This window comes from Seriola aureovittata, chromosome 2 (genome assembly GCF_021018895.1).
Source record: "Seriola aureovittata isolate HTS-2021-v1 ecotype China chromosome 2, ASM2101889v1, whole genome shotgun sequence".
Classification (NCBI taxonomy): Eukaryota; Metazoa; Chordata; class Actinopteri; order Carangiformes; family Carangidae; genus Seriola; species Seriola aureovittata.
The window spans coordinates 2,837,159-2,851,443 of NC_079365.1; the positions used below are offsets into that span (position 1 = coordinate 2,837,159).

The 14,285-nt window shown below is 43.7% G+C and overlaps 1 protein-coding gene across 1 annotated transcript; it reads left to right on the plus strand.

The window, feature by feature from the left end:
• Positions 1-71: 71 nt before the first annotated feature.
• LOC130161295 (Krueppel-like factor 15) lies at positions 72-13,458 on the plus strand. The gene is made up of 3 exons (XM_056364501.1): positions 72-287; positions 3,608-5,055; positions 9,990-13,458. Exons 2-3 carry the CDS (start codon positions 3,848-3,850, stop codon positions 10,156-10,158), a joined length of 1,377 nt encoding a protein of 458 aa, XP_056220476.1. The 5' UTR covers positions 72-287; positions 3,608-3,847; the 3' UTR covers positions 10,159-13,458.
• The last annotated feature ends 827 nt before the right edge of the window (positions 13,459-14,285 follow it).

Genomic DNA, 14,285 nt, shown 5'->3' on the forward strand with positions numbered 1-14,285 from the left:
CCGAGCGACCCGCCTCCGTCCCACCGCATCCGTCCAATGAGGCTGCAGAGCGGGGACGAGCCTTCGGCAGCAGCCTCTTATTTCTTACTACAGTAACCCTATAACACACTGGCAGTCATGTGACAGTCATATAATACAACTCAGTGAGCGCACACAGTCCAGTCGATCTCTGCTGCTGCTGAATGGCGCGTCTCAAGGACAAATCCTGCTGTGGGAATAGACTGCGGATAAAAGCCATCCTCCCCGCGCCGTTTGCCCCGGACGTGTCTTTACTCTGAGGGAACACGGTGAGTCTGGAGGTTTATTTTCTCTATTCGTGGCTTCAGGGCTGCAGGGCGCGCGTCTCTGCTCGCTGCCATATGCTGCAGCGGCGCTGGACGAAAACATGTTTACGTTGGGAGCGGAGACGCGCGCCAACTCATGCGTGAAAAAGTGCGCAGGCGACTGGCAGGAAAACACAGCACACGGTCCTATAGCATGTGGTGGATCACTCGGTATCTCTGCGGCAGTTTAACAACACGGTGCAAATGAATGAATTTTGAGTTTTGCTCTCCTGTTTGCAGCATGTGAGGGGAATTGAAAGTTCTGCAAGACCAGATGGTGTGGAGCAGATCATTATGCAAATGAAAAGAGTTATCATTTAAATGAGTTGTATTAATTGTAACTACACATCTTAGTTCCTAAGCCTATAAGAATGCACTCATCCAAGCTCACCTCTCCGTGAACATATGTGCAATGCATAGAAATGTGCCTGCTCTTAGTAATGCGGCAATAACTCTGCATCCAGTGCATCCACTGATGTGTAAAACATTCGTCTTCCCGGATTCTTGTGGCAGCGATGTGACCGATTGAGTCACTTTTATTGTCCCGTAAACAAGCAGCCAGGTGATTTATGCATGCAGCAGAGGAGCCACGCCGCTGCCGACTGCCCCCTGCCGTGTTTTCTGATAATAATGTTAACTTTTTTTTTTCTTCCTCTGGCTGGGTTTACTCTCGGTCACTGAGACCATACAGGGGCCCCTGGAAAGGGAGGAGGCGATAGAGGTGGGCGGGTAGAAGAGGGGGGAAGTGAGTGTGACCGGCGCTCCCTGTTCAAGGAAAATAACCTATTTATAAAGTCTATGGTGGACATTAAAAAAAACATGATAAAGTTGAACTGTATACTCTCATTTTGATACATGAAACAGATATAGCCCACTGATCTATAAGTCCAAACGTATAGCCTGATTATAATATCAATTATATATATAAATTTGATATCAAATGTATGTATATATATATATATATATATATATATATATATATAAATGTTACCTTTTACATATATATATATATATATATATATATATATATACATACACACATAAAATTATAATCTGTAACTTTTCCACATCCACGACTAGACCTGTGTTCTACATGTTGTTGAGTTGTGTTCTTACATTTTCCCAAATGTTTCCATCAATTCTCAAACCAGAGAAATCTGGTTTAGTCTCTTAGTCATGGTAACGCTCTGTGTCATTGGTCTCCTGTCAGTGACATCATATCATCTGTGATCATGTGTCAGTGTGTTTGTCTGACAGAAGCTCAGCATTGACTTTTATCTAGTTTTAAGCCACATACACCTTTTACACCTTGGTGGTTTTCAGCTCTATATTTTAGTCGTCAGACGTCTGGATCTGAAGTTATCAGAGAAACAAGCTGAGGAAATGTTAGACAGCTCAGCTCCCAGCTGCTGGAGACGGAATATGTCTGATTTTTCTGAGTGTTTTTTACCGGTTTTAATCCCCTGGTGTGTTTGTTATGGAGAGGAGGACACCTCTGTGGATAATCCAGCTGCTGGTAAAAACCTGCTGAACGTCTGCTTCATAAGTTATCAGAGAAACAATCAAACAAAGGTTAGCATCAATCTCAGCTCCAACTCTTCCCTGAGTCTCTGTCCTCTGTTCAGCGTCGCTCAAACACTGACTTTTAATGTCAAACTGCTTCATTCAGTATTTTTAATGGTTAGAGTCACTGGGTCTGTTTGATTTCCTGAACCACTGACACTGAAGTAATCCAAACCGGGAGGAGCTTATGGTAATGATGGTGAAGACAACAACTCCCATGATCCCACGCTATTTCATGATGTAGCCCAACGCTGTCTTTTATTATTGTTTAGATTGAGAGACACCTAGAGGCCGAAGTTACAGACTGTGTTTAACCTGGCCACCATAATAAGAGATAAGGTTGTTGAGAAACAATCACAATAAGGAGGTAAAGAAGTATGAAGTTAAACAATATAAGAAATAACCATAAAGATATGATGATGATAAAATCACTGCTGTTACCATAGAAGATGACCATGGAGTCAATATGTGAAAGCTGTAGACTAATACATGAACATATAAGAAAGTAAAGCCACCACATTATGTGAAAAGTCAGTACAAAATATACATAATAATGAACATAATAATACAATATTACAGGACAAAATAATTTATACCATAAAAATGCCCAAGAAAGTCTGACTGAACTTTACAGCAGAAATAAACATGTTTACAGCCTGGTACAAAAACGGTTTTGGTCTCTAGAGCTAATTTCCTCCTTAATGACACCTGTTTATACAACTCACCTGTTTACATTTTATTAAGACTTAAAGTTCTGAATAATTGAGTGACAGGTGATGTATGCCTGCCACAAGCCGATATGCATGGTTTCCTTGGCTAGCTGGATTAGCCCAGAGTTAGGGGCGGAGTCAGGTAGTGGCCAGATGGTGATGGTGGAGCAGCTCACTCTGAGCTTCAAAAGACTCAGAAACCTGTGAGTGACGTCAAACCGGTCAGCTGTGGTTAATACTCTGGTGTCTGCGGCTGAGAGAAGCGCTGTGTGCTGTGTAGTGTCGTCCCACCTCCCACATTATTCAGTGTGCCGGTGTGCGACAGGCCACTAAAACAAAACAACATGTCGGCTGTGTGGAACTTTTACCAAGTGTGTGAGACTGATATAACAAAGGCAAAAAATATTCTGAATCATCCCTAGTCAGCGTGTCTTATCCATGACTGTTTCACAACCTGAATTGCATGTGATTTATTGTAACCATGGCGACCAAGTATTTATTTTAAACCAAACCATGATATTTCCCTAAACCTAACCAAATTGTGACCTTTCCACAACCTTTCCCATGTCTTTATTATTGTTACCATGTTGATGAAAGTCTGGTACGCCTGCCGCTAGTACACTTCCACAGGTTATATTATTGTTACTATGACGACAAAGGTCTGGTATGCCTGCTGCTGGTACGCTCCTATGGGTCGTGTCCAAGGGTAAGGACAGCCGGGTGAACTTACTGAACCACAGTGACTCCACTTCATCTCTTTAATGACAGCTACAGTAAAATATCAACTAGAAAATCTAAAATGCTGCTGCAGCACTTTAGATTTGTCTTTGACAGACTGTGAATAGCATCTCATACATACAGGCAAACTTATCATGCATTTTCCAAGAGATATAGAATCACCTAAAGCCCTCTCTGTTAAAGTCAGACCATATTGTTTTGAATTTGAGCAGTCGGCACATGTGGGGTGAAGATTAACAGACCTCTCTCTGTCTGTTATGTTTTTTTATGTAGACATTCTGTGCCCTGGCTGAAGACCTTGGATTGCAAGAGTGTTTCCCCAACGTTTACTTTTTCCAATCTGAGAGTGAACACCAGGTGATTCAGTTCTCACCCGAATGGGAAGTGTGACCTTGGTGACCTGAGTTTGTTTGACCTGACTTTTCCAGCCACACAAGGAATTTATCTCTTACAAATCATCCAAAACACAAACTCTAAGTCCAACAAGAGACAGAGGTTTGGCACTAGCCAGGGATGGTAGATAACTTCCCAGTGAGCGAGGAGACTTGTCTTCCGTACAGTGGCTCTCCACCGGCACACCGGCTGTCTGACATGGTGACAGATCTGGGCTCCTACCAGGTGATGCCATCACCACTTTCAGAGGACGACCTGAGTGAACTGTCCAGCCCTCGTTCCTGCTCCAGCCCGGACTCCCAGGTGCTCAGCTCCAGCTATGGCAGCAACTCCAGTGCTGAGAGCCAGGACAGCATCCTGGACCACCTGCTGTCCCAGGCCTCTCTAGGAGGTGTCCTGGCAGGCTCTGTGGCACCCTCACCATTATCGACTTTCCTCTGCGACTCATGGAGAGATGAGCCTGCCAAACGTGGGCCTGTAAAGGAGGAAAATATTGATTACCTCAACTGGTCCAATGTGGAGACAGAGGAACCACTTGGGGGGTTTCAGCCCACTCTGGAGGAGATTGAAGAATTCCTAGAGGAGAATATGGAGGTGGTGACAATGAAGCAGGAGATCCAAGAGGGCTGCCCAGAGTTGGAGGTGGGAGCGGAGGAAGGGCTTGGTCTAGAGGTCGGCCTGAAGTGGTGCATGGAGGCGTCCTCTGAGCGTAAGCTAGAACCAGAAGCCAAGTACTCAGACCAAACTGTCCCCACCGCCAGCACTGCTGCCTCCAGTGAGACCAAAGCTACATCAGTTAACCCCACACACCACTCCAGCACAGAAGCCAACAAACCTTCAACAGCAGACAGTGGCACCAGCAGTAGTGGGATGCCAGTCATCCTACAGATTCAGCCCCTTCAGATCAAGCAGGAGACCACAGTAGCTCCTGTTACCCCGGTAGCCCAGCCCCCACCATCTCCCCGAGCCTCAGACATCAAAATTGCGCAGCTACTGGTCAACATCCAAGGTCAGACCTTCGCGCTGGTTCCTCACATCCTGCCCTCCCCTAACCTCAATGTCTCCTCCAAGTTTGTACGCATTGCTCCCGTCCCCATTGCAGCCAAACCTCTGGGGCTTGGGGATGGCTCAGACAGCCAGGGATCAGGGATTTTTGCCGGAGGTCAAAAGTTCCAGAAGAATCCTGTGTCGGATCTTATCAAAATGCACAAATGCACTTTTCCTGGCTGCAGCAAGATGTACACCAAGAGCAGCCACCTGAAGGCCCACCTGAGGAGGCACACGGGGGAGAAGCCTTTCGCCTGTAACTGGCAGGACTGTGGATGGAGGTGGGTACTGGGGAGGGAAGTGTGAATTAATGTGTTTCTACATACATGTCAACATGCAGGCCACTGGCTGACCACATCAGACACAGAAAGATCTCTGCCCATGCAAAGTTACTATTCACTGCAGCCTTTGACGTGATCTTAGAGGATGAGTCTAAGACCTTCCAGTGTTTCCCAAACACTGATTTATTTGTGGCGGTCTGCCCCAATATCAACATTGATCGCCATATAGTGATTTTTTTATAGACAATTTTTTTCTTATTATTTCAAATCAGTAAAATCTTATTTCATTGTACTGCTGTTACCCCCCCATTCAAATTCAGATTTAATACAGATTTAATACAGATTTAGATTTTAATATTGTACAATAAAATACAATATACACACTCTCTCTCTCTCTCTCTCTCTCTCTCTCTCTCTATCTCAATATCCCTCTCCCTCTCCGTCTCCCTCTCTGTCTTCCTCTCCGTCTCCCTCCCTCCCTCCCTCCCTTCCAGTATTACAATACTGAAATTATAGTAGTATAATACAGTGAGTTCACTGAGGTAATTAAGGCAAAGGCTGCACTGAAGCAACACACACTGGAGGACACTTTTAAAGAGATAGCAACAACGACTAAAAGGTTACAGAGCGGGTCGTTGGATGGATGACCGGCCCATCGCTGTGGTAGAAAATACTGGTTCTCACTGTCTTTTTGGAGCGGCGGTACACCCTCCCCTCTAGGCACTACATTTCAGACACTGCCCCACCTACGAGGTCTTTTATCAGATGTGACTGCTTTTGGCTTTACCACAGACATTTACTCAATGTCATTGCTTTAGCCTCACTGCACTGGATCGACTCCACTTTGGATTTAAAAATAATAATAACAAAAACATTAGGGAACAACTTAGATTCCGTTTTTTCTTTTTTCTTAATGCACTGCAGTCAAGCATATGCATTGGATTGATTTTAATAACGTTAATGTATTTGAAGTGTGCACTGTGCAAAGTATGGGGTCAGGACTCAGTATTAAATGACTCAGATCAGGACGTCCCTATTATATAGTATTATTTAGAAATGCAAACAGCTCCCACCCCCATCAGCTCCCACCACAAATAGAATTCTGTGGGAAACACTGGCTTGACTTATGTTTATGAGGGGTTATATAAAAGACACACATTTGTTAGTGTGTCCTCTCTGGAAGCAGCAGTAATTATATGTCAGTGGGCCATGTCTATGTGCTGTGCAGTGCCATGTTGCGCAGTGGAACCCAGTGTGGCGCAGATTTTCACTGACACTTGAACTGAGCTGTTGCTTTAGGGTCATCTGTTAGCTCTGGTGCGGGAGGCTCAGAGGGTCATCAGCTCATCACCCTCCCAAAGCGCCATCATACCGAAAACGTAAATGCCATTATCGGTAACAGGGTTCACGCCAATAAACCCCAGTACTGTGTTTGTGTTTGTGGAAGCAGAAAGTCCGTCAAGGATCTGTGATGGAAAAGTCAGACACAAACTCTCATCCTCAGCCCTGGAGCGTGCGGCCGCCCCCAGTGTTAATTGCAGTGATGTGAGGTGGAGGGTTTGCTTGCACAGTCACACACAGGCACAGTGAAATATCTGGGATGTGCAAGAATAGCAGGTGTGTTTTTTTTTTTTATGGATGTAAACTAAATCTGGGACAGAGCATGTGGGCTGGAGTCACATGGGCACAACACGGGCACCTCCTGTTGAGCCCCGACAGCTGTGCAGTTGCTGGGGCAGTATGTGTGTGCGTGTGTGTGTGTGTATTTGTATACGCTAAGTATAAAGCAGCGAGGTCTAATTTGGGAGTTGCTGTGTGTAATGGAGAAAGGCAGAGAGAGAACTTGGATGTCTTCATCATTTCTTTGCTCATTAAGTGTCTTAAGTTGCCAGAGTTGAGCTGATTGTTTCCCTTCCTATGCTTATATTTACTTGTGCATGAACACATTAGTAAGAGTATATATAACTTTATATAAGAGTATCCTCTCCAGTCAGCCGTGATGTATTTTGGCTTCTGTGTGTTACAGCTCGCAGAGATCAGTCTTGGAGAAGCCTTCTCTTTTAATCATTCCATCATTTATAAACCCTCTTCTTGCATGCAGCTAGTGAGCGATCATTAATATCCCATAAAAGCTTTGTGTTGGTCCATTTGACTATAGAAGCAACCTGGCAACCTGCCACCTGTCCTTGTAATGCTGCACAAGTGTGTCCTAATACACGGAGGGAGCTGCAGAAATTTGTGCAGTAGTAATCCAGGCTGTGTGTTCTGACCAACAAAGGGCTCTTGTCTGTGCACAAAAGGCAGGATCTAGTTTGGATGGAAGTGTGTGTCTATGTGTGTGTGTGTGTGTGTGTGTGTGTGTGTGTGTGTGTGTGAGAATCAGTGTGTGTGTAACCCACTGTATGTGATGGGGTAAATGAGGGGGCCGACCAAAAGAAAGAAAAGTTCAGGAAAAGTCTGGGAGCATGCGAATGGAGTGAGCAGCAGAGAGCAACTGAGATTTTCAGTTTTGCACACAGTCACTTGAAGGGAACAGCAGTGGGGAAGTGGAGTGAACAAACACCAAGTGTTGAATAGTAACCATGACTGTGGGCTAGGAACGTCCAGGCTGCCATACAGCGTGAAAGGGAAGAGAGGGATCGGTCAAGGTTCCTCACAGAGACTGGGAGGAACAGGGAGGGAATGACTGGGTGAAGAGATGAAGTGACTGTGGTTCTCTTTATTCAAATGTGTAACATTAACTACATCTACAGTGCAAAGAGTCTCCTCCAGGAAGAGTTACTTCCACAAATGTTTCATCCCAAGTTTAGTAGATGGTTTTGCTGGTTAGTTTATCTCAGAATATTGTGAGAACACAGACATCAGAATCATCCTCATATCCCCAGGAGGTCAGTGGCTCCAGTCATCTAAGTACTTGTCTGAATGCTATCAAGATTCAGGACCCGAACAGTTGGTAACTATTGGTGTCTTTGTAACATGGAGGGAAAATGACTTATTGTTAACTTTAAACAGCTGTGGCTAGAATCGATATGTCTCAGTAACACCTCAATGGAACTTCTTCAAATTTTGCACAAACATTCACTAGGACTTGAGGATTAAAATTAGATTGTGGTGGTCAAAGGTCAAAGGTCAAGGTAACATTGACCTCACAAAATATGGTTTTGGCCTTGTGAACACGATATCTCCTTAATGCATTGAAGGAATTTCTTCAAATTTGGCACAAGTGTTCACTTGGACTCAAGGATGAACCGATTAGATTTTGCAAAAGTCAAAGGTCAAGGTCAGTGTGACCTAGAAAAAACTTTTTTTTTTTTTTATGACAAAATTTCTCACAAATGGTTCATATTTTCTCTGACTCTGGATAAACGGAGGAGGGAGACAACCACCAGGATGTGATTCTCGCTTTAACTGATTTCTTTGGGCATTCTTTTGGACTTTTTTTGAGAGGATAGTAGAGATTGACAGAAAATGCAGGGACAGAGATCAGGGGAATGACATGCAGCAAAACGAGTCCAGCAGGTCACCCAATTCGTGGGTTCATGGATGTGGATGGGCTGCAGTTGCTGCATATTGGGGACTGTTGTACCCGTTTCCATATGTTTACAGACACACATAGTGGACATAACCAGGAAGATAACAGAAAAGCAGTAGAAGGAAACAAATGAGGTTTTATCTGAAACTATGAAATTCTACATTAGAAGTGCATCTTCACAGAAATACAAATTGTCCCGGGAAAGAATATGAATTTTCCGGGACAGTCGCTCAAAAAAGAAAACAATCCCGGTAAAGCTGGGGAGGGGGGCAACCCTAGCTCCGGTTAGTTACTTGTTTCATAGTAAGCATGGAGAAAGTGTTACTGGCAGTGTCTCCATATATCTTAATCATGTCCGTGACAACAGCAGCTTTACTCTCGCCCTGAGCAGTGAGCTTGGTGTACAGTATCTACACATGAAAGCCAGTTTTTTTTTTACTACAGCTCCTTAAATGTTGTTGCTTAATGACACTGTGCAACTATATCAATTCATCATCTTGTCATGGTGAGCAGAGCAACATCTGGGATGCAGAGTTAGTTTCAGAGAACTAGGTTGCTGGGAAGAAGCCCTGGAGCTGTCATCCCTGGAGCTCCAGCCAAGTAGTGTTTGCCTGGCATGCCCGCCCTGCTGCGGTGTTGTGCTGGTCCAAATGAGCTACAGGATAGTTGAGGCATCAGATTGTGAAACTTGATCGCGACAGATAATTATGCTGTTAAATGGTGTTAGTGAGACGTGTGCGTTGGGAGAAACAGAGAGTCAGCCAGAAGTGAATACAAATAACAGTGTGAGGATGATTTACATCATGCACCGTAATGCACGGTAATTGTCAAGCTGATTGTTGTAAAATATCCTTAGTGCAGACATAGAATGTTTACTCTCAAGATAAGTTGTCACACCAAATGTCAGCTGTTTGTTCAAAGGAGCCGCGATGAATGGTTTCCTCATGAACCGAACAACAGTTTGACACAAGTTGAGAGGATCATCTTTGACGGGACACACACACCTGAGACAGCCCTTTGATTAGGACGTTTAGTCTTTCATCAGCCACTTTCTCCAGAGGCGGGACAGAGTCATTCTCAATCGTGGCTGGGAAAAACTAAGTTAATTTCAAGTCCTAAATCCTGTGATTCAAGTCCTGAACAAGCCCTTAACCAAATTTGAATATATGATAATAACTATAAATCTAAAGATTTCAGAGCTTTCCAATGCAACATGTTAACCATATGAACTTAAAGGGAGATCAGCCCCCCCCCCCTCTGTTTGTTATACATTTAATTTCATTTATTTCACACAAATCAGAAATAGATGTAAAAGCATACATACTGTTGAGTTAAAGATTATCAGATCAATTTGTGTGAATCAAATATAAAACATCTCTTTGTCTCTCCTTCTTTCTCCCAGGTTTTCACGGTCGGATGAGCTGTCTCGACACCGGCGCTCCCACTCGGGGGTCAAGCCCTACCAGTGTCCTGTCTGTGAGAAGAAGTTTGCCCGCAGTGACCACCTGTCTAAACACATCAAAGTCCACCGTTTTCCCCGAAGCAGCCGGACAGTTCGCTCAACAAACTGACACCCTTGCTCGCATCGCTGGGATCTCTGGGATCGCTGGGATCTCTGGGATCTCTGGGATCTCTGGGATCGCTGGGATCTCTGGGATCGCTGGGATCGCTGGGATCTCTGGGGTCGCTGGGATCTCTGGGATCTCTGGGGATCGCTGGGATCGCTGGGATCTCTGGGATCGCTGGGATCGCTGGGATCTCTGGGATCGCTGGGATCTCTGGGATCTCTGGGATCGCTGGGATCACTCTCGTACAGACATAAGCCACAGGAGCGAGGTGTGAGTGTGAATGCACAGATGTGTGTGCACATCTTTGGGCCCTCATCAAGTCAAAATCAACATGTGATGTGACGGAGGAATGCCTTTTTTTCTTATTTCAGCAATCTGGGATTGTTCTAATTTATTATACAAAAGTGAGTCACCACGGTTACCATCCTGTATTCAGATGAAGGTTGTCGTTGCTGTTGGCACTTTGGTATGTTGTACTACTTATGTTTGTTCTGTCCTTATCTCCTGCCTCAGCAGAAGATGAGATGAACTGATTTTCATTCAGTGCGGATCACGTGATAGATTTGGTGATAGCCTTGTGTCCATTCTACCTGGAGAACAACAACTGCCTTTTATCTTCCTGAAAGCTGCCAATGTCTCGCACATTCCTCTTCTGCACCATTTAGGAAGTTCACTGGGATCCCCATCCGCAACTGTCGCAGTAATAATTATTCTTCCTAGGGTCCAAAGACCAGCGAGGGCTCTCTGATAGCTTCGTCCTAGTTTTTTTTTGCTGCCTTGCACCACAGTTCATTGACAGAAAAAGTGGATAATGTATTTGTCATTGGTGTTGATGGACAGGTAGAAAACTGTAGCACCCCATAAACATGAACTACTGATTGCATAAGAAAATAAGGGAAATGTCACAATAAGCTTCCAGGACTCCTCTCTGGGGGTGGGTGGATCAATTCCAAAATATCGATCCGTTCGATACCACGTCTGGTTTTTGACGATTCATCAAAAGGATCGATACCAGTCTCACTTTCTCTCTTCTATGTTGGACTCATTTCAGAGTAGAACTGAGCAAACGCTGTTCTGTTCTCGTGAACACAAATAAGTTCATCCCAGTCTTTGTCACTGCTGTTGTCATGTTGTGCGCAACAATAGACCGTAGTCGCACGGCGGCCATATTGCTCTGAGGTCATGCTCAGGGTGGGAAGCTCAGCTGTTGTGCTGAGACTCATGTAAACATTGGGAATCTGAAAAATCGTTGTCACGTCTCCTCTTCCCGATCGATCAGCAACTGAAAAGACAATGGATAACCTGTATGACGGCTCGTTTTTATGCCTGTGCCACGACAGTGGTGATACTGCTGCCCTCAACAGAACTGAACTGTCTGCGATGTCACCCGCCTGTCACTGAATATTACCTGGCACTGTGAAACAGAATCAGAAACAAGTAGCACAAGCCAGTGAACTGATTGGTCACCTTTAGTAACTCTGACATTTATGTTGTGTAATGCATAACATTAACTTGATCCTCGCAGATTCTTCTGCCCATTTATCAATTTGGTCGAATGAAAGTGAGGTAAATAAGTTTTTCAACCGTTTCGCCGTTCTCCCACAGGATTTACTCAGAGACAAGAAAGTGGCTTAAAGAGGCTTCCCACCCTCAGCCTGACGTCAGAGGAAAATGGCCGCTGTGTGAATATGGTCTGCGGAGCGCCTCTGTGGCTCAACTGCCAGAGCGCACAACATTGAAGCTCAGTCCTTACTGCAGCGGCCCGGGCTTGAATCCTTAATATAACCTTCAAAAATGATGGCTATTGATGATGAATACACCTCATAAATCATGACACTGCTCTCCCCTACATGAAAATACAGCCACTTTTGATAAGTATCAGTATCAATATCAATATCAGTTGGCGGTTCTGACCCTGTATAACTAGTGTTGGATTGAAAAGAAATGTGTTATCGCCCACCCCTACTCCTCTCACTCTTTTACAGCAGCTTTGTTAACCTGCTGAGACTCAAGATGGAGAGTGACAGAGCAACACAGGAAATGAGAAAGTGAAACACAACTGCAACGTTAAACGCACAGTGACGGTTAAATCTGCCTTCTGATCAGTGTTAAGTGGTCTTTGTTGTTTTATTAAGCAATCATTAGTACCTACTCGCTGGTATTCTATTTTTATCACTTTTCTGGCCTTACTGCACCACAGAGCCAAATGGTTTTGGAAATCAGGGGCCAGTTGCACAAAACACCTAAAGTTAAGAGTTTCCCCAAAGTCTGAGTCTGTCTCTGTCTTCACTGCAACATGTGTGTGTTTATGATGACACGTCAAGAAAATGAAGAGTGGGAGAACTCAGTGGATACCCTTAATGATGAGGAATTGATTCTACATTACGCGCTTCTTTAATGTTGTCAGCTTCCCAAAAGTGATAACAGGTATCACAAGCTGATGCCAGCAAACATAGGTCTCCATGGAAACAGTAGAAAATTCTGAGAGATTCTGTGCAACTACGTAAGTAACTACGTAAAAATTGAACCTTAAGTGTTATACTTAAAATTTAAGGTGTTTTGTGCAACTGGCCCCAGGCTTTCAGTGATCCATATTTGCAGGTGTCATAAATGTCATTCTGTGCATAGCCATGGAGCTGAATGTCTCATCTGCTCTTATTATTTGAATTATTTTATTATTTTTCTGAACGACTTGATACAAAAGCTGCCTCAGCTCTACTTCATCTGTTACTGGAGACACACTGACAGCCCCTGACCTCAGCCGGCAGGTATGTTATGTTGAGATGACATCAGTGGACACACACCATGGTGCTGAACTACCAGGACAATGAGTTTCTGGGAAACGTAGTCACAACATCCTTTTTTGAGGCCATGACACACTTTCTACGACCTAATTGCTCTCGAACACTGTTTTCTCTGGGTGTCACGCCCCTGTGAATATGTAGGGGTGTGACGATGCTGTACATGCGTAATTCATGTATGTAAAGTGACAACAAGCTAGGGCACAACGTTGTACACCATTCCTTACATAAGATTTTTGAATTTTTCATGCTTGTGTGAACACAGGTGTTTTATCGCATCCTATGAATGTATGTATATAATATGCAGACGTGTACATCGCTGCATCCAGGAAAGACACAAAGACTCCTCTGATAACATATCTTAAGACAAATCAGTGGTCGTGAAAATTTCTAGTTTAAATCTAAATGTGTACATAACATTTCAGTACATATGAATATATTATATATATTTTTCTTTGTTCTATCCAAGATGCATTTACAAATAAAACTGAAAAGAATCAAACATGTCTACATTGTCTTCACTAAATACCTTCACACCAATAATATGAGTGATGTCATATTTTGCCCTCATCCAGCCACAGCTCCTTCACCATCTTTGAGTAAGTTTATTTACCTCTGCTTGTTCCCAATATAAAAATTATAATACACAATACAGCAAAAAAACAGTAAAAAAAAAAAAAGGAAGCTACTGTGGTCCCGTTCCCCAAGAGAATTTTGAAGAGACCTGAAAATTCCAGTCACTGTTCTATTCAATCAATCAATCAATCAAAAAATAAATATCCAAAATATGTGTGCAGATTAAACTGATGTCGTACAATGTGTTAATTAGTTAACAAGTGTAATTAAGTGTACTTTTTCACTTTTGACAGATTCACACTGGGTCTCACTGCTTCCAGTCTTTTTGTAGCTCAGTGCTTTCTGGCTCCTGCTCCATTCTCCATGCACCTTCATGAGAGTGGTATCCATTGCTCATCTAACTTACAGACAGGAGAGGAATAGGACGAGATGTACTGTCCAAAATGTTCAACTATTCCTTTATGCCAAGACTGCAAATGTCAGCACCCTGATTCATTAATGACATGTTAGTGTTAGCAGTGCGTATGGATAGTTACTCTTCTGCCACCATGATGGTGACGGTAGAGCAGCTCGCTCTGAGCTTCAAACCTGCTCCACATAAACCTGTGGGTGACCTCACGGAGGCTACGTCCACCTTTATGTACAGTCAATGTTTAAAATACATGGTTGGAAAGAAGGCATATGGTCAACTTATCAAACATTAACATTTTGAGAGGACTTGTACTATCTATTGTTTCTAGCTGCTTTTCAAAG